The sequence below is a fragment of the Larimichthys crocea genome, unplaced genomic scaffold (genome assembly GCF_000972845.2).
Source record: "Larimichthys crocea isolate SSNF unplaced genomic scaffold, L_crocea_2.0 scaffold532, whole genome shotgun sequence".
Lineage (NCBI taxonomy): Eukaryota > Metazoa > Chordata > Actinopteri > Sciaenidae > Larimichthys > Larimichthys crocea.
The window spans coordinates 202,349-220,486 of record NW_020856961.1 but is presented as its reverse complement, the minus strand read 5'-3'; the positions used below and the strand labels follow the sequence as shown (position 1 = coordinate 220,486).

Genomic DNA, 18,138 nt, shown 5'->3' with positions numbered 1-18,138 from the left:
AACAACATTGAAACAGAAACAATGACACAACTGAACACATGGAACCAACATGAAACCCATGAACACCCATAACACTTCCCTTCATTAAAACATGTAACACTTTTTGAACCTTACCACACCACAATGCAACACTAAATCCTAACACAACTAGACGCCTTCTTTTTCTTTCTTTCTTTTTTATGTGACACACAAACTAAACACACTCTTCCATGAACCACTATTGCCACCCACAACCAACTGTGATCCTATAACTCAATATCCTACCCGAACAAAAACCTGAAAACACTTTTATGAACACAACAGTGAACAAACACTCCATGACATATGTGACCGTATACTATGATAACACGTGACCGTATACTATGATGGCATGTGTGACCGTATACTATGATAACATGTGACTGTATACTATGATAACATGTGACTGTATACTATGATGACATGTGACCGTATACTATAATAACACGTGACCGTATACTATGATGGCATATGTGACCGTATACTATGATAACACATGTGACTGTATACTATGATGACATGTGACCGTATACTATGATAACATATGTGACCGTATACTATGATGACATATGTGACCGTATACTATGATAACATATGTGACCGTATACTATGATGGCATATGTGACCGTATACTATGATAACACATTTGACTGTATACTATGATGACATGTGACCGTATACTATGATAACACATGTGACCGTATTCTATGATAACATATGTGACCGTATACTATAGCATGACTTGCTCATGAATCATGTTCTACCTTTAGAACCTCATAGTTTAGTCTGGACTTTGTTTCTTCAAGAAGTTCTCGGGTTCTTTGATGTTTTGTTACACTTTAAATTATTCTGGGATACCTGGAAAGTACTCAAGGGTCATTGAACCTTTTCCTGGAATCTCCTATGGGCTCCTCCAGGATCATTGGAACTGGAAACTGGTTCCTCCCAGGGATCAATGGAAACTTTGGGAATGATCCAGTAAAACACACACACACAGCTGTCAGTTTAATGTCAAACAGGTTTTTTACATTCTGACTACATGATGTGGATCCACTGAGGCTGGTTAAGTAACACACACACACACACACACACACACACACACACATTATGTTGCCTGGTAACCATAGTGTGTCATTACATCACAGGAAACAGCATGCAGCTGTTTGATTTACTGGATCCCTGCAGGAATGCAGTTTCTCTGCTTGTGACACAAAATGTACTCAGATCATTTACTTCAGTTAAAGTACTCAAGTATTATTAGAAAAAAACTACTTATATTACTCATGATGCAGAGTCAGCATTTTATTACTGCTGAAGTTTATCAATACTTCGATTTTGGAGCAAATACAAATGCTGTGTCTTAGTTCAGGTACTTCTGTTAGTACTCTTCTCTGTACTCTGTATAGCTCCTGGTGTAGTGTCTCAGACGCAACCTCCTTCTTCTTCTTGTAGCTGTGCAGAGTGTTAGCTCTATCATCTGACATCCATAATATAAATATAAATCACATGTCCAGCTTACATTCGTATATTGAGGTATTCACCTCCTCCTCTTTAGCTCCAGCAGCTTCCTCAGCCGTCATTGTCTCAACGCCGCTGGTCCCTTCAACTTCAGCTACAGAGACAAAATGACCACTGAAGACGAGAAGTGTTCAACACTCACCATCTGGGTCTTCACAGTACACTGACTTTAGACAGGGTGGACAGGGTGGACACACTGATGGACTGATGAACATAGGTAGAGGAAGGCTGGGAGGACGAGGACTGGGACATAAACCAACTGTAGTCCTCCACACAGATGAGTTCACTTAAGCAAACTTGGAGACCAAAGTGAAACAGGTATTTAAATGGAGGTCAAGGGTCACAGAGGTCAAAATAAACAATATTTTATAAACACTCAGAAACTTCTTTTATTGTGTCGTTTTCAACTGTAAGAATATGGAACAGCAAACACACCAGTGTACTCTGTGTATGTTGGCTCCACAGATGTGTACTGTGACATCATGACAGTGTAGTCTCAATTGATTAAAGTTTGTCTTCAGTTTGTTTTTTCAGCCAATGAGAAGCTTGTAGAAATGTTTTAAAAACAACAAAACGACCTGGAAAGTGGAACAGAGGTTTCTAGAAGGCGTACGGTCCAACGATGATGGTGAGGCGGAGCAGAGAGCTGGATCTGTAACTGAGAGCTGAGTTCTGTGTCACCATCTCCAGGTCCAGGACGTGTTCTCTGGGACCCATCAGAGGATGCGTCATCACCAGCATCGCGCTCACGTTATTGGATCGCTGCAACACAAACAGCCAATCAGCACTGATGTTTCAAACAATGACTTTGATGAGATCACATTAATACAGAAGAGGTGAGTGGAGATAAACAAAGTCAGAACATGAAGGTTTACTAATGAATAGATCAGATGAAACTCATTAACGATGAACTAATAACTGTTGTGTAACAGCTCGTGTTTGTTTAAATCGTGTCCTCCGACAGCCAATAACATTTTGGTTCACTGAGATCAGATGAAGACTCAGCTCACCCTGAGAAAGAACTGTCCCTCCTCGTTGCCAGCTTTGATCCTGAAGGTGTTGTGCATGTTGGGGAAAACACTGGTGGCCTGAATTTGGAAGATGTCTGCTGGCACAGCACGCTCCGACGTGATGCTCATGTACTTATAGACGATAGAGGGAGGAAGTCCTCTGCACTCACTCAAAGACTGACAGCTGCAGCGACTGAGGACAGTCAGAGACGACACGTCAACACACATGATTACTGATGATTCAATACAGAAACAGAACCTACAGAACAGATACTGCGGGAAACAAGTCCCAGAGAGCGCTGCTGTGAAAACCGTCCAATCAGAGAGCTTCAGACTGATGGTCATCCGATCTTTGTAGAACTTTTTCAAATCTGAAGTTTAAATCGATTAACTTTTATAATTTACATGAATTCTGGATCAAACTGAAGGGTCACCTCATTCCTGCCTGCTGATAGGTTGGTAACACTTGCTAACTAAGGTGTCCAGGGTGGTTACTATAGTAACTCTAGTGCTTCCAAGTGGTTGTTAGCCATTTCTGGGTATTTGCTTGATCAGGATCAGGTTCTGTGGAGCTTCTCGGTGGTTACTGTGATGTTCCTGGCAGATGTTTCTTTGGTAATTTCTATAAACTGAGTCTGCATATGACTCCAGATTCTGTATGTGAGGAAGCAGGATTTTGGTTTTAGAAGGGTTCTGGTTTTTATCTGAGGAGCACTGACCAATCATGTTTCAGCAGGCTTTGGATGCATGCAGATAAAAAGTCCTGAAAAGAGGAGGATCGCCTCAACCAAAATGTAATCTGGGAACCAGTCAACTTCTTGTTATCTTTTTAACTTTAACGACTCCCATCCACACCTGGACTCAGGCAACCTCAATGACCCTCTGATAGAGCAGTGTGTTCATCAGTCACATGCCTCTCGAGTCATCAGCAATCCCTCAGAGATAAATACTTTGACTCCACACTGTCAGTCAGAACTGAAGTAGTCCAGCTGAGAACCGTCAACACTGACATAATGACAGAGAACCTTCAACACTCTGACCTGATGACAGAGAATCTTCACAGTCACATGGCTACTTGTGAAACAAATCATAGACGTCATCTCTCAACTGCAAAAGTCTTGACAAGGATATCTGCAATCTGATATCCACTGGCACCCTGTATTGAAACACTGCCCGTTACCTATTAAAGGGCTAAATCACTGTCAGATGTTAGCTCATGGGTAACATCTAAGTGCTAGATACTCCTATGGTAGATACCTGAGAACGCATGGTTTGGAACATGGTGGCACCTGAGCATACCAATGACTAAGAATCATGGGTACTGTAGTTCTATTGATCCGAACAGAGGCCTACAGTTCAGTACAGGAGACTCTGATGGTCTGATCCAAACACTAAAGCTCAAAGAGGGAGGAACATCATCCAAAACCATCAAACGCATCCTCAGCCCAGCTGAGTCTCACCCCTCTCCGGTCTGAATGTAGGGTTCATGGCAGGGGTTTCTGGGATAACAGCGGTAACCTCCAAAGTAGTTCCAGCACACCTGGTCCTCACGGCAGTTTGGTCCTGTTTCACACTCGTTAACATCTGTGAACAGAACCAGAACTGTCAGAACCAGAATACTCTAGATCTGTTTGTCCATCGAGAAGTTGTTCTGATCAGGTCGGTCCTTCTGCAGAAGGAAGTCATCAAATCAACCGGCAGCAGCTAATGCAAGAATCTGTCCATTAACGTACTATCAGTCTGTATTAAGTGACACAGATGAAGTGTTGAGTTCACTGTCTGTAGGTTCATTCTCATAGACAGGAGCTGAGACTGAAGGTGTGTACCTTGGCACATACGTGTTCCCTGCAGCTGGTATCCTTCCGGACAGACACAACTGTAAGAGCCAGGCTGGTTCACACACTGCCACTGACACATGTACGAGGACAGCAGGCACTCGTCCACATCTGTAAAACAACAGACAGACTGACGTGTTTGTTTGTTTGTGTGTGTGCGTGTGTGTGTGTGTGTGTGCGTGTGTGTGTGTGTGTGCAGACCATGGCAGCTCAGCTGGTCTGCACTCAGCTCGTAGCCCTGTTCACACTGGCACATGTAGGATCCTGGCACGTTGTAGCACAGATGTTGGCAGGGGCTGCTGGGAACGCATTCATTCACATCTGGAGCATCAATAAACACAGAGACGTTCCACCTTAAACATCAATCCACCTTAACTTCAGTCCACCTTGTTGTTTAGTTGCTATGTTGTTGTTCTAGATGTTCTTTAGTTGTTATGTTGTTGTTCTAGATATTCTTTAGTTGCCCTGTTCTAGTTCTAAATGTTGTTGATGTCTAGTTGTTTAAAATGTCGTTCAGTTGCTGTCTTATAGTTCTCGATGTTCTTTAGTTGCTGTATTGTTCTAGATGTTCTTTTGTCACTGTATTGTTGTCCTAGATATTCTTTAGTTGCTGTGTTGTTGTTCTAGATGTTGTTTAGTTGCCCTGTTCTGGTTCTAGATGCTGTTTAGTTGCTATGTGTTATCAAATCAAATCAAATCAGATTTTATTTGTATAGCCCAAAGTCACAAAGTCCATTTTCCTCTGAGGCTTTACAATCTGTACAGGGAGTGACACCCTCTGTCCTTAGACCCTCGGTTCCAGTGAGGAAAAACTTGCCCACAAAAACCTTTAACAGGGAAAAAAGGTGGAAGAAACCTCAGGAAGAGCCACAGAGGAGGGATCCCTCTCCCAGGACGGACAGACGTGCAATAGATGTCACGTGTACAGAACAAATCAACACAAACATATTGTACAATTACAATGACTGATAAAATGACAATGAATTACAATGACTGATAAAATGACAATGAATTACAATGACTGATAAAAATGACAATGAATTACAATGACTGATAAAATGACAATGAATTACAATGAATGATAAATGACAATGAATTACAATGACTATAAATGACAATGAATTACAATGAATGATGAAATGACAATGAATTACAATGAATGATAAATGACAATGAATTACAATGAATGAAATGACAATGAATTACAATGACTGATAAAATGACAATAATTACAATGACTGATAAATGACAATGAATACAATGACATGAAAAATGATTACAGTAGCAGATATGGCAGCAATAATGACAGTAGTAATATGTGTAGTGGACGTCATGCAGGACCACAGCAGCAGCCACGATCCACGAGAACCTGCTGACGACAGAGACAGAAACCCAGGGAAGAAGTTTAGTTAGTGACATGCATTAATGAGACATGAATGTTTACAGATGGAGAGAGAGAGAGAGAGAGAGGAGAGAGAGAGAGAGAGAGAGAGAGAGAGAGAGGAGGGAGGAGGAGTCCCCCTGCAGTCTAATCCTATGGCAGCATAACTAAGGGATGACCTGAGCCAGCACTAACTATAAGCTCTATCAAAGAGGAAAGTCTTCAGTCACTCTTAAAGGTGTTGACCGGTCTGCCTCCTGAACCCAGAATGGTAGTTTGTTCCACAGAAGAGGAGCCTGATAGCTGAAAGCTCTGGCTCCCAATCTACTTTTGGAGACTATAGGAACCACAAGGAACCCAGCGTCCTGAGAGCGCAGTGTTCTAGAGGGGTAGTAAGGTACTATGAGCTCTTTTAGAAATGATGGTGCCTGACCATGAAGAGCTTTGTAAGTAAGGAGAAGAATTAAAATTCTATTCTAGATTTAATAGGGAGCCAATGCAAGAAAGCCAAAATGGGAGAGATGTGAACTCTGATCTTGGTTCCTGTCAGAACACGTGCAGCAGCATTCTGAATTAACTGCAAAGTCCTAAGAGACTTATTAGAGCAGCCTGATAACAAAGAGTTACAATAGTCCAGCCTTGAAGTAACAAATGCGTGGACTAGTTTTTCTGCATCCACTTAAGACACGAGTGTCTGATTTTGGCGATGTTACATAAGTGGAAGAATGCAGTCCTCGAAATTTGTTTTATGTGGACGTTAAAGGACAATTCCTGATCAAAAACATGATCAGGATATTGTTATGGACTTTTCTCTCCTGAGGTTAACGAGGTCCCGTGTGGGCCTTGAGGTCCGGTGTGGGCCTCGAGGTCCCGTGTGGGCCTTGAGGTCCCGTGTGGGCCTCGAGGTCCCGTGTGGGCCTTGAGGTCCTCAGCAGTATTAGTTGTTTGGCTTTGGTTGGGAACAGTAGGTGCCAGTCTATCTCAACACTGTGGTGTCCAGGGTCACAGAGACCTGTTGCTGCCTTCATAGACATAATAGATAGCTTGTTGTTGACGGTCCAATCTGTGTAAACAGACATCGGTGTCTCCAGACTAGAATATGCTGACAATAACACCTCCATGGGTAAAGACATTCTCTGTGACAAATTCTGGGCGTGTAGTATTTGTAGTGTTATCTTGGGGTTTAAAGTTGATCCACCAGGATGATTGGATCTCACCTGTCTCCTCCTTATCTTACCTCTGCAGTAGTTGAACTCATCAGCAGTGAATCCAATTGGACACTGGACCGAGATCATTCTGTCCTGGTTGTTGGTGGTCTGGTAGTTGCCGTGGTTGTTGGGGATGAAGTGTGGATGGGGAGGTTGGGTTGTTGTGGTGACCTCCTCTCCAACATTACTGATGATAATCTGGGCATTCTGCGGCAGACAGAAGTATCCACCATAGTGGTTGATGCAACCCATCCCTCCTTTACAGGCATCAGGCAACGTCTCACACTCATTGATGTCTGGAAATTGTAGTCCAACAACATTTAACAGTGTTTCATCAACATTTAACGCTTTAATTTAAAGCTTCTCTGTGACTTCAATTCAGAGTTGTTGATGTTATTGATCTGAAGTAGTTGATCGGTGATCAGCAGACACTCACCTTTACACTCTTGTTCTTCCACGTTGAACTCGTAGCCCTCCGTACACTGTCAGTGAATATCAGTTTATTGATTGGTTAGTTAATAATCGCACAAAAGAACAGGAACTGTACTCATCAGAATCACATGACAGCTGTGAGGCATACCTCTGAGTTCATATTTAAATTCTTAATTGTTTATTAATCAGATTAATTAAAACATCAGAATCGATATTTTGGTTTGAAACACAGAATTATTTTTTATATGTACAGAAAATCACATTCATTTTTGTTTGCATATGACTGACAATGACTTTGTATGTGTCCAGCCTCCCCTAACCATCTCCTGACAGTCCCCTAACAGTCCTCTAACAGTGGTCTGTCCCTTAACAGTCCCCTAACAGTCGTCTGTCCTCTAACAGTCCCCTAACAGTCCTCTAACAGTCCCCTAACAGTCCTTTAACAGTCCCCTAACAGTCCTTTAACAGTCCCCTAACAGTCCTCTAACAGTCCTCTGTCCTTTAACAGTCCCCTAACAGTCCCCTAACAGTCCTCTAACAGTCCTCTGTCCTTTAACAGTCCCCTAACAGTCCTCTGTCCTCTAACAGTCCTCTAACAGCCCTCTGTCCTTTAACAGTCCTCTAACAGTCATCTGTGCTTTAACAGTCCTCTGTCCTCTAACAGTCCTCTGTCCTCTAACAGTCCTCTAAGAGTCCTCTGTCCTCTAACAGTCCTCTGTCTTCTAACAGTCCTCTGTCCTTTAACAGTCATCTGTCCTCTAACAGTCCTCTAACAGTCCTCTGTCCTTTAACAGTCCTCTAACAGTCCTCTGTCCTTTAACAGTCCTCTGTCCTCTAACAGTCCTCTGTTTTTTAACAGTCCTCTAACAGTCCTCTGTCCTTTAACAGTCCTCTGTCCTCTAACAGTCCTCTAACAGTCCTCTGTCCTTTAACAGTCCTCTAACAGTCCTCTGTCCTCTAACAGCCATCTGTCCTTTAACAGTCCTCTGTCCTCTAATAGTCCTCTAACAGTCCTCTGTCCTTTAACAGTCCTCTGTCCTCTAACAGTCCTCTAACAGTCCTCTGTCCTTTAACAGTCCTCTGTCCTCTAACAGTCCTCTAACAGTCCTCTGTCCTCTAACAGTCCTCTGTCCTCTAACAGTCCTTGGTCCTCTAAAGGCCCTCTAACAGTCCTCTGTCCTCTAACAGTCCTCTGTCCTCTAACAGTCCTCTAACAGTCCTCTGTCCTCTAACAGTCCTCTAACAGTCCTCTGTCCTCTAACAGTCCTCTAACAGTCCTCTGTCCTCTAACAGTCCTCTAACAGTCCTCTGTCCTCTAACAGTCCTCTAACAGTCCTCTGTCCTCTAACAGTCCTCTAACAGTCCTCTGTCCTCTAACAGTCCTCTAACAGTCCTCTGTCCTCTAACAGTCCTCTAACAGTCCTCTGTCCTCTAACAGTCCTCTAACAGTCCTCTGTCCTCTAACAGTCCTCTAACAGTCCTCTGTCCTCTAACAGTCCTCTAACAGTCCTCTGTCCTCTAACAGTCCTCTAACAGTCCTCTGTCCTCTAACAGTCCTCTAACAGTCCTCTGTCCTCTAACAGTCCTCTAACAGTCCTCTGTCCTCTAACAGTCCTCTAACAGTCCTCTGTCCTCTAACAGTCCTCTAACAGTCCTCTGTCCTCTAACAGTCCTCTAACAGTCCTCTGTCCTCTAACAGTCCTCTAACAGTCCTCTGTCCTCTAACAGTCCTCTAACAGTCCTCTGTCCTCTAACAGTCCTCTAACAGTCCTCTGTCCTCTAACAGTCCTCTAACAGTCCTCTGTCCTCTAACAGTCCTCTAACAGTCCTCTGTCCTCTAACAGTCCTCTAACAGTCCTCTGTCCTCTAACAGTCCTCTGTCCTCTAACAGTCCTCTAACAGTCCTCTGTCCTCTAACAGTCCACAGTCCTCTGTCCTCTAACAGTCATCTGTCCTCTAACAGTCCTCTGTCCTCTAATAGTCATCTGTCCTCTAACAGTCCTCTAACAGTCTAAACTTACTGAGTATGTGACGGGTTCGTCCGGCTGAGCTGCGACTTTGAAGAGAAGAAGACTCAGATGGAGGAAAACCTGTAGCGTCTTCATCCTGCTGAATAAAGAATATGAACTGAAGCAAAACGAGGAACCAACAGGACTGTGTGAGAACCTTCAAAGAGCTTCAGGTGTTCTTTCTTGCAGCTTCAGCTCTGATCAAATGTGTTCAGAAACAAGTTCAAGTCTTTATAACGACGGATCAGCACAGAGCTGAGGTAATTCATAACCCATCCATGAGTCATGATGATCCAATGCATGAAGTCATGAATGGCTGAGTAGCCAAACATGTTGCTGGAAAAAGTGAACTCACTGCATGCTCGCTGTGTTGCTGTGCTTGTACCTGGCTCAGGTGAACAGAAAGTCAGTAAAGGTGTGTCGGTTCATGAAAGAAGTTGATATGGAAACAGTATGATGGAAACAGTTTTTATTCTTCAGCAGCTGGATGATGTTAGTGGATCAACCTGAGCTATGATTGATGAATCTTTTACATTTACATTTAGTCATTTAGCTAACGCTTTTATCCAAAGTTGCTGTGACAATTCTTAAAGGGACAGATTTATCATGTCTAGTTGTTGGCAGTGTTGGAGTTGGTTGTAGACCAGGCGCCGCCACATTCTGGATCATCTGAAGGGGTTTCACTGTGCAGGCTGGGAGGCCCGTCAGGAGGATGTTACAGTAATCTAGTGTTGAGATGAACACAGCTTGTGTCAGGAGTTGAGTCGAATGTTGAGTTAAGTAAGGAATGACCGGGCAACTGAGGTGACATGATTGGAGAAGGTTAGTTGGTCGTCAATCATAACCCCTAAGTTTCTCACCACCCTGGTGGGGGTGAGACACAAGGAGTCAGTGTTGATGTGGATGTCATGGTGTATAGTAGGTTTGTCTGGGAGGAGCAGCAGTTCAAACAGAAGGGGCCCTAGCACTGAGCCCTGGGGCACTCCTGTGGTGAGGTGATGTGAAGTGGACAACTGTCCAAGCCAGGATACACCGAATGACCTGTCAGGTAAGATTCAAACCAGGAAAGAGCCAAGCCAGAGATGCCCATGTTAGAGAGAGTAGAGAGGAGGATGCGATGGTTAACTGTGTCAAAGGCAGCTGATCAGTCAACAGAATGAGGACAGAGGACTGTGCTGCTGCTCTGGCTTCTTTTAAGGCTTCTGTCACAGACAACAGAGCAGTTTGTTTGAGTGACCGCTCTTGAAACCAGAATGGTTCAGATCAACAAGATTGTTCAGGGAGAGGAATTCTGCCCGTTTAATAGTTTTGGATAAAAAAGGAAGAAGTGAGACAGGATGATAGTTCTCGACCTGAGCAGGTTCAGAGGGTTTCTTGAGTAGAGGCGTTACTCGAGCTGCTTTGAATGCAGTGGGAAAAGTGCCTGAGGTCAGTGACACCTTTAACACATGTGTGATAGCTGCCATGATGGTTGGGCTGATGGACTGAAGAAGGTTTGTTGGTATAGGGTCCAAAGAGCATGTAGTAGGACGGCTACATGTCACAGAGCTGGTCAGAGAACTGGCTGCTGATTGCTGCAACTTTGCCTGTAAAGAATGATGCAAAGGTATCAGCAGCAAGGCTGGTAGGAGGAGGAGGAGGTGGAGGGTTGAGTAGTGATTTAAAGGTGGAGAAAGGTTTCCGGGTGTCAGTGACACTGTTGGCTTTGTCGTTGTAAAAAGCAGTCTGTGCAGCAGTGACGCTGGCTGAGAAAGAGGATAAAAGTGTCTGGTGACAGAGTTTGATTGAGCCATTTTCTTTCAGCAGCTCTGAGCTTGGTGCGCAGTGATCGGAGGGTATCATCCAACCGTGGGTGAGATTGGTTGGGTCGAGCAGGCCTCGTAGAGTAGAGCAGAGTGAATCAGTGGCATCATTAACCTTCAGTGATAATGGAACAGTGTGTGAGGACTGTTTTAGAGGCCGGAGGACACCCCGTCACTGGATCACCTGCTGACCTGCACATTCTCCATGGTATCACAATAAGCTGTGATTTAGTGTCTTGGTTAGTGTACTGAGTCTGTAATCATTCATCTTAACACACACACACACATGCAGTGTGTAAGTATATATATGGTCGTATATATGAGACGTGTTGTCAACACAACCTGTTTACATGTTTCTCGTGTTGATCACAGGTCAGCTCAGTTAGCTGATGCGTTAGCCTTTAATGATGTCAGCATCAAGATTATTTAAAGTAACAGGAAGTACTCAGATACTTTTAAAGTAAAAGTAACAATACTGAAATATAAAAACACTCTGGTACAGGTCAAAATAAAGATGCATTAACGCAGTATCTGACTGTAGTACTTTATGTACTGCTGTCAGACACACAATGTAATATGAAGTAGTGTAACAGAGAAATACTCGAGTAAACACAAAACAACAGCTGACTGTTTCCACTGTGTGACCTCTGAGCTCTGAGTTGTGGTGATCTGGTCTGAAGTCCTGCTGAGAGCTCAGACCTGAACCAGGATCAGGTGTCTATATTTACCTCAGATTAAGGCAGAGACAGGCGGGCTCCTCCTCCTCCTCTTCCTCCTCTTCCTCCTCCTCCTCTTCCTCTCCTCCTCCTCACACTCGGTCTTCACTCCGACATCATGTCTGTCAGCTCAGCAGCCACCCCCCCCTGGAGGAACAACAGCTTCATTGTGGGGGGAGGCAGAGACCCTCCTCTGTCTGATCAGGGAGAGACCATCATTGGAGTCTACCTGCTGCTGCTGGGTGGGTACACACGGACGGACAGACAGATTCTGGCATTGATTCATAGACAATATCATTAATGGACGGACATACCTGGTATGACTTTTGCACTCCAAAGTATTGTGCAGTGAGAGACTAAACACAAAAATCTAAAACTGAAAACAGACTTTATATCCCATGTGAGAAACTATAGACATGGTGATTAAACAAAATCAGGGCAGAGACTCAGTGTGACGTGCATGAAGGTCAGCAGTAACTTTCCATGTACAGGCAGTTAAAAACAAATACATTCTTTCTATGATTACATCTTTAGATTCCTACTTTATTCCTGGCCAATGTCACTCTAATGTTAATGAGTGTCTGTGGTGCGTTCAGGGTGGCTGTCCTGGTTTGGAAACAGCATCGTCCTGTTCGTGCTGTATAGACAGAGAGCCTCGCTGCAGCCCACAGACTACCTGACCTTTAACCTGGCCGTTTCTGATGCCAGTATCTCGGTCTTTGGCTACTCCAGAGGCATCATCGAGATCTTCAACGTCTTCCAGGACAGCGGATACCTCATCTCCTCCATCTGGACCTGCCAGGTACACCTGAGAGTCACCTGAGATTCACCTAAAAATCACCTCATCTGAGAGAGAGAAGGGTTACATCTCGGCCACACGTCTCATGGAGTCTGGAGCAGACTCTCCTTGCATTGTGATGACAGACTCAGAGTTTGAAGGAGGTGGAGCCTGGACCAGGACACACCTGTAACCTGTCCTTTCTGTCTCCCCCAGGTGGACGGTTTCTTTACGCTGGTGTTCGGCCTGAGCAGCATCAACACACTGACAGTGATCAGCATCACCCGCTACATCAAAGGATGTCACCCGAGCAGAGGTCCAAATCTTCATGTCACAACATACTAACATTAATGCTAACACTAGCTAGCTAAGATATCACATTATATGTGACATGCTTTGCAGTGATGTTAGCTTTGACTCTTTGCTGGTCAATTACTGAATTACTGAACTTCAGATTCAGGATTTCATTCTAGGACCCCGGTGTCTACCCGGTAGTTGTGTTCAGGGTACAGCATAAGAGGAAGGAAATGGAAGTAATGGACAGCAAGGTTTAGGTACAAAACCAACACTTTAAATTAAAGTAACAACCTCCTGGTTAAGACCTGTTACCTCTGTGGACACTCATACGAGCCCTAGAGGGCGCTGTCACTAAACCTTAACATAAATGTTGTTTTAGCTCGTCACATCAACAGAACCAGTGTGTCTGTCTGTCTGCTGCTCATCTGGATCACAGCTGGATTCTGGTCTGGAGCGCCGCTGCTCGGCTGGGGGAGCTACACAGGCAGGAAACCACTAAAATTACATTCTGTCTGCTTTACTGACCCCTGACCCCTGACCCATGACCCTCTGCTGCCCCCCACCCTGCAGATCATGGGTATGGAACATGTGAGATCGACTGGGCCAAAGCGAGCTACTCAAGCATCTACAGGTCCTACATCATCACCATCTTCATCTTCAGCTTCTTCATCCCGGTGCTCATCATGTTCTTCTGCTACATCTCTATCATCAACACGGTAAAGAGAGGCAACGCTCTGTCAGCAGAGGGAGACCTGACAGAGCGCCAGAGGAAGATCGAGAGAGATGTCACCATTGTGAGTCTTTAACTCCAGTTAGCAATGCTAATGGTAATGCTATTGCTGGCATGTTTCAGTATTACTGCAGTAGTCCTGACTGATCTGGTTTCATGTGAAGTTTCTTCCTGCTTCAATAATCGATTGTTTCCTGCAGGTTTCCATCGTGGTCTGTACAGCCTTCATCCTGGCATGGTCCCCGTATGCCGTGGTGTCCATGTGGTCAGCCTGGGGCTTTCACGTACCCAACCTCACTAGCATCTTCACCCGCCTCTTTGCCAAGTCAGCCAGCTTCTACAACCCCCTCATCTACTTTGGACTCAGTTCCAAGTTTCGCAAAGATGTGGCCATCCTGCTGCCCTGCACACGCGATGCCAAAGACACTGTCAAGCTGAAGCGCTTCAAGCCGAAGGCCGATGCCCATGGCCGACCTGGAGCAGGAGGTGGAGCCAGGCTCAAAGCTCCTCTAAACCAGCCAGAGAAGAAGTACTCGCCTGAAAACCAGCCTAACCAGGTCTTTAGCCCACCTTCCACGCCACCACCTGCCAACAAGGAGGTGTTCTACATTGACATGCCCAGCCCCTCTGAGACTGGCCCTGAGTTTGAATGTGAGAGACTCTGATGGTGGAGGACCAGCCGGTCTCTGATGGAGCAACACTGACATGAGTGACTGACTTCTGATACGACAGAAGTCAGTCACTCGATAATGACGCTCAAAGTAGATAAGAAGACAACGTCACTTAGATTCTGACTGCTCAGCTGACAAGAAACTGTAGAGACTGTAAAGGTCTTTCAGGTCTTTGAGGTGAAGAATTCCAAAGAATGCAGATGTTTGTTTGTGTTGACGATGAATAAAAATAAAAACTTTATTGTCTGTTATCGACCATCTGAAACGTCTTTAAGCCTCAACATGGACAGCAAGAGACTACGTCCAGGTTTTTAGACAGTCTGCAGGGACGTCACGGAGACTACGTCCAGGTTTTAGACAGTCTGCGGGGACGTCACGGAGACTACGTCCAGGTTTTTAGACAGTCTGCGAAGACGTCACGGAGACTACGTCCAGGTTTTTAGACAGTCTGCAGGGACGTCACGGAGACTACGTCCAGGTTTTTAGACAGTCTGCGGGGACGTCACGGAGACTACGTCCAGGTTTTAGACAGTCTGCGGGGACGTCTCAGAGACTACGTCCAGGTTTTAGACAGTCTGCGGGGACGTCACAGAGACTACGTCCAGGTTTTAGACAGTCTGCGGGGACGTCACGGAGACTACGTCCAGGTTTTAGACAGTCTGCAGGGACGTCACGGAGACACTATTTGTCCGGAATCTTCAATATAATAATATAATTTAAAACAAACAATATGAATAATTAATAATTAATACTTTTGTTATAATTATTATGTTAGTTCTAATTATTATTATTAATAATATTAAATGTGATTCAGACCCTGTTTATAAAGCTGTATTTTAATTCATGTTGTTTTTATTGTGTTTGTGTTTATTGGCAGTTTCGACAAACGTCATCACTGACCAGCCGAAGTTCGCCGACGGGACCCGAGCGAATCCGATGTGTCAGGAGGCACCCCGCTCCTCCTCCTCCTCCTCCTCCTCCTCTCTCAGCATCATTCCCGGTCAGAGGATCCGAGGATGAGTCCGTTGTCCGCCGCTCTGTGACGGACGAGCCTCTGCAGATAGAACCGGAACCGGACCCGTCCTCAGAACGCGGTGAGTCTGATCGACCGTTGATCGGTTTGTTTGTGACGTTTTATCGACGAATCAGTTGTGATCAATGTGCGGGCCGTGACGTCTCCGCGGAGACCTGTCAGTCATCCGGTTCCGACGATGACGTCATCGGCGGTCAGACCACAGAGCCCGATGGACGCAGCTGATCGATAGATCAATATATCGAGTGTGTGACCCCCCCCCCCCCAACCACGGTCTGGGTGCATTACGTCATACAGTCATTTGTGTGTGTGTGTGTCTGAGCATGCTCACAACGTGGATGGGACGTTTCCATGGTTACCAGCTTAGCACTAAAATGAGGTGCACAGGTGTGACGTCAGTAACAGACCCCGCCCCCCGCAGACAACATCCTGTCTCTAACAGCAGGTGTGTGAGTCTACCTGCTCCACGAGTCATGTGACCTAAAGTAGCAGGAAGGAGGCGGTTGACGCAATCGTACAGTAATCTGATTACACTTCACAGAATGCATCATTTACCTCGTTTGTAGTAACATTATATAATGTGCTGTAACACACACACTCACACACTCCCAGCATAGTAACCACGTTCATCTCTGTGGACAGCACACTGTGATGTAAAGGCTGGCTGTGTTGCCATGACAATGCCCTCTGAGACTGCAGCACTCAGAATGAATGTGTTCAGGTGCACTAACACACATTAGACAACTACAACAAGAACAACAACAACAACCACCACAACAACCACCACCACAACAACCACAACAACCACCACAACAACCACAACAACCAAAACAACAACAACCACCACAACAACAACAGCAACCACAACAACAACCACAACAACCACCACCACAACAACAGCAACCACAACAACAGCAACCACAACAACAGCAACCACAACAACAACCACCACCACAACAACCACCACCACAACAACAACAACCAAAACAACAACAACCACCACAACAACCAAAACCACAACAACCAAAACCACAACAATAACAACAATAACAACAACAGACAGATCGACAGACCAACAGGCAGTGTTGCAGAAAGACTGACTGGGTCGTAATCCAGTCATGAAAATTACGTTCTTGTTACACAGACACTGTCTTGTTACACTGTCTCTGTCTGCAGGTCAGCCATGCCGTTGGTGAAGCGGATTATTGAACCCAGATATTTGTGTCGCAGCACTCTGCCTGATGGGGTCGCCAGTGAGCTGGAGTGTGTCACCAACAGCACCCTGGCTGCTGTCATCAAACAGCTCGGAGGACTCAGTGAGTGCAGCCTTTAAAACAATGCTGTAAATGTTACGATCCACGGCTCTGCCCACACTGTGCACATTGACCGGTGAAGATATGTTGATCTAAACATCAACTAGCTCCACTTCAGAGTCATGAAGTTCAGCTCCATTACTCAGAAAAGACATCAACACGCGTTGCGTACATACAGGCACACGATCACCCCCAACAAACACAGCCTTAGAAAAAACAATGGTGTCTCTGTATGATTGGCAAATGAACCTGCTCAACTATTCTCAGGTCAAGGATCAAAACCAGAAGTCCAAGGTCTGAACAGACGGGTCAGCTCAGAGCTCAGTAGACAGTCTGACCTGAGTCCGTCTAAGATCTGAGTTCAGATCAGCTGCAATTCATACCAGGTCTGTCCAGCATGACAGAAGTCTCATGGTCCGAACAGGAGGTTCACCTGCTGTCTGTTGTTGGTGATGTGCAGGTCGTCATGCGGAGGACATCTTTGGTGAGCTGTTCACGGAGGCCAACAGTTTCTACCTGAGGATGAACAGCCTACAGGAGCGCGTTGACCTGCTGGCAGTGAAGGTCACACAGCTGGACTCCACTGTGGAGGAAGGTGGGTGACAAAGACTGTTGGAGACTGCAGTCATCCAACCATCATCCAACCAACACCCAACTATCATCCAACCAATAGCCGACCATCATCTAACCATCATCCAACCAACCAACCAACACCCAACTATCATCCGACCAAAAGCTGACCATCATCTGACCATCATCCAACCAACCAACCAACCAACCAACATCCGACCATCATCCGACTATCATCCAACCATCATCCGACTATCATCCAACCATCATCCGGCCATCATCCAACCATCATCCGACTATCATCCAACCATCATCCGACCATCATCCGGCCATCATCCGACCATCATCCAACCATCACCCACCAACCAACCAACACCCAACCATCATCCAACCATCATCCAGCCATCATCCAACCATCATCCGACTATCATCCAACCATCATCCGGCCATCATCCAACCATCACCCACCAACCAACCAACACCCAACCATCATCCAGCCATCATCCAACCATCATCCGACTATCATCCAACTATCATCCGACCATCATCCAACCATCACCCACCAACCAACCATCATCCAACCATCATCCAACCAACACCCAACCATCATCCAACCATCATCCGGCCATCATCCGACTATCATCCAACCAACACCCAACCATCATCCAACCATCATCCGACCATCATCCAACTATCATCCGACTATCATCCAACTATCATCCGACCATCATCCGACTATCATCCGACCATCATCCGACCATCATCCGACCATCATCCAACTATCATCCGACCATCATCCAACTATCATCCGACTATC

At 45.3% G+C, this 18,138-nt stretch overlaps 2 protein-coding genes across 2 annotated transcripts in view; one reads left to right on the top strand and one right to left on the bottom strand.

The window, feature by feature from the left end:
* Positions 1-323: 323 nt before the first annotated feature.
* Positions 324-12,005, bottom strand: si:ch73-173h19.3 (EGF-containing fibulin-like extracellular matrix protein 2). Its single transcript, XM_010754463.3, has 9 exons — positions 11,942-12,005; positions 9,424-9,508; positions 7,407-7,452; positions 7,000-7,266; positions 4,583-4,702; positions 4,373-4,492; positions 4,007-4,130; positions 2,547-2,739; positions 324-2,298 (listed from the first exon to the last, which is right to left on the bottom strand). The coding sequence occupies exons 2-9, from the start codon at positions 9,505-9,507 to the stop codon at positions 2,137-2,139; spliced, it is 1,116 nt and encodes a 371-aa protein (XP_010752765.1). The 5' UTR covers position 9,508; positions 11,942-12,005; the 3' UTR covers positions 324-2,136.
* Positions 12,006-15,293: 3,288 nt separating this feature from the next.
* Positions 15,294-18,138, top strand: part of LOC104938127 (wiskott-Aldrich syndrome protein family member 3-like) — a 7,126-nt gene continuing 4,281 nt past the window's right edge. The window contains exons 1-3 of the mRNA XM_027276701.1: positions 15,294-15,499; positions 16,615-16,754; positions 17,212-17,346. Coding sequence (XP_027132502.1) covers positions 16,622-16,754; positions 17,212-17,346 — 268 coding nt within the window. The 5' untranslated portion in view covers positions 15,294-15,499; positions 16,615-16,621. The remainder of the gene's footprint in view (positions 15,500-16,614; positions 16,755-17,211; positions 17,347-18,138) is intronic.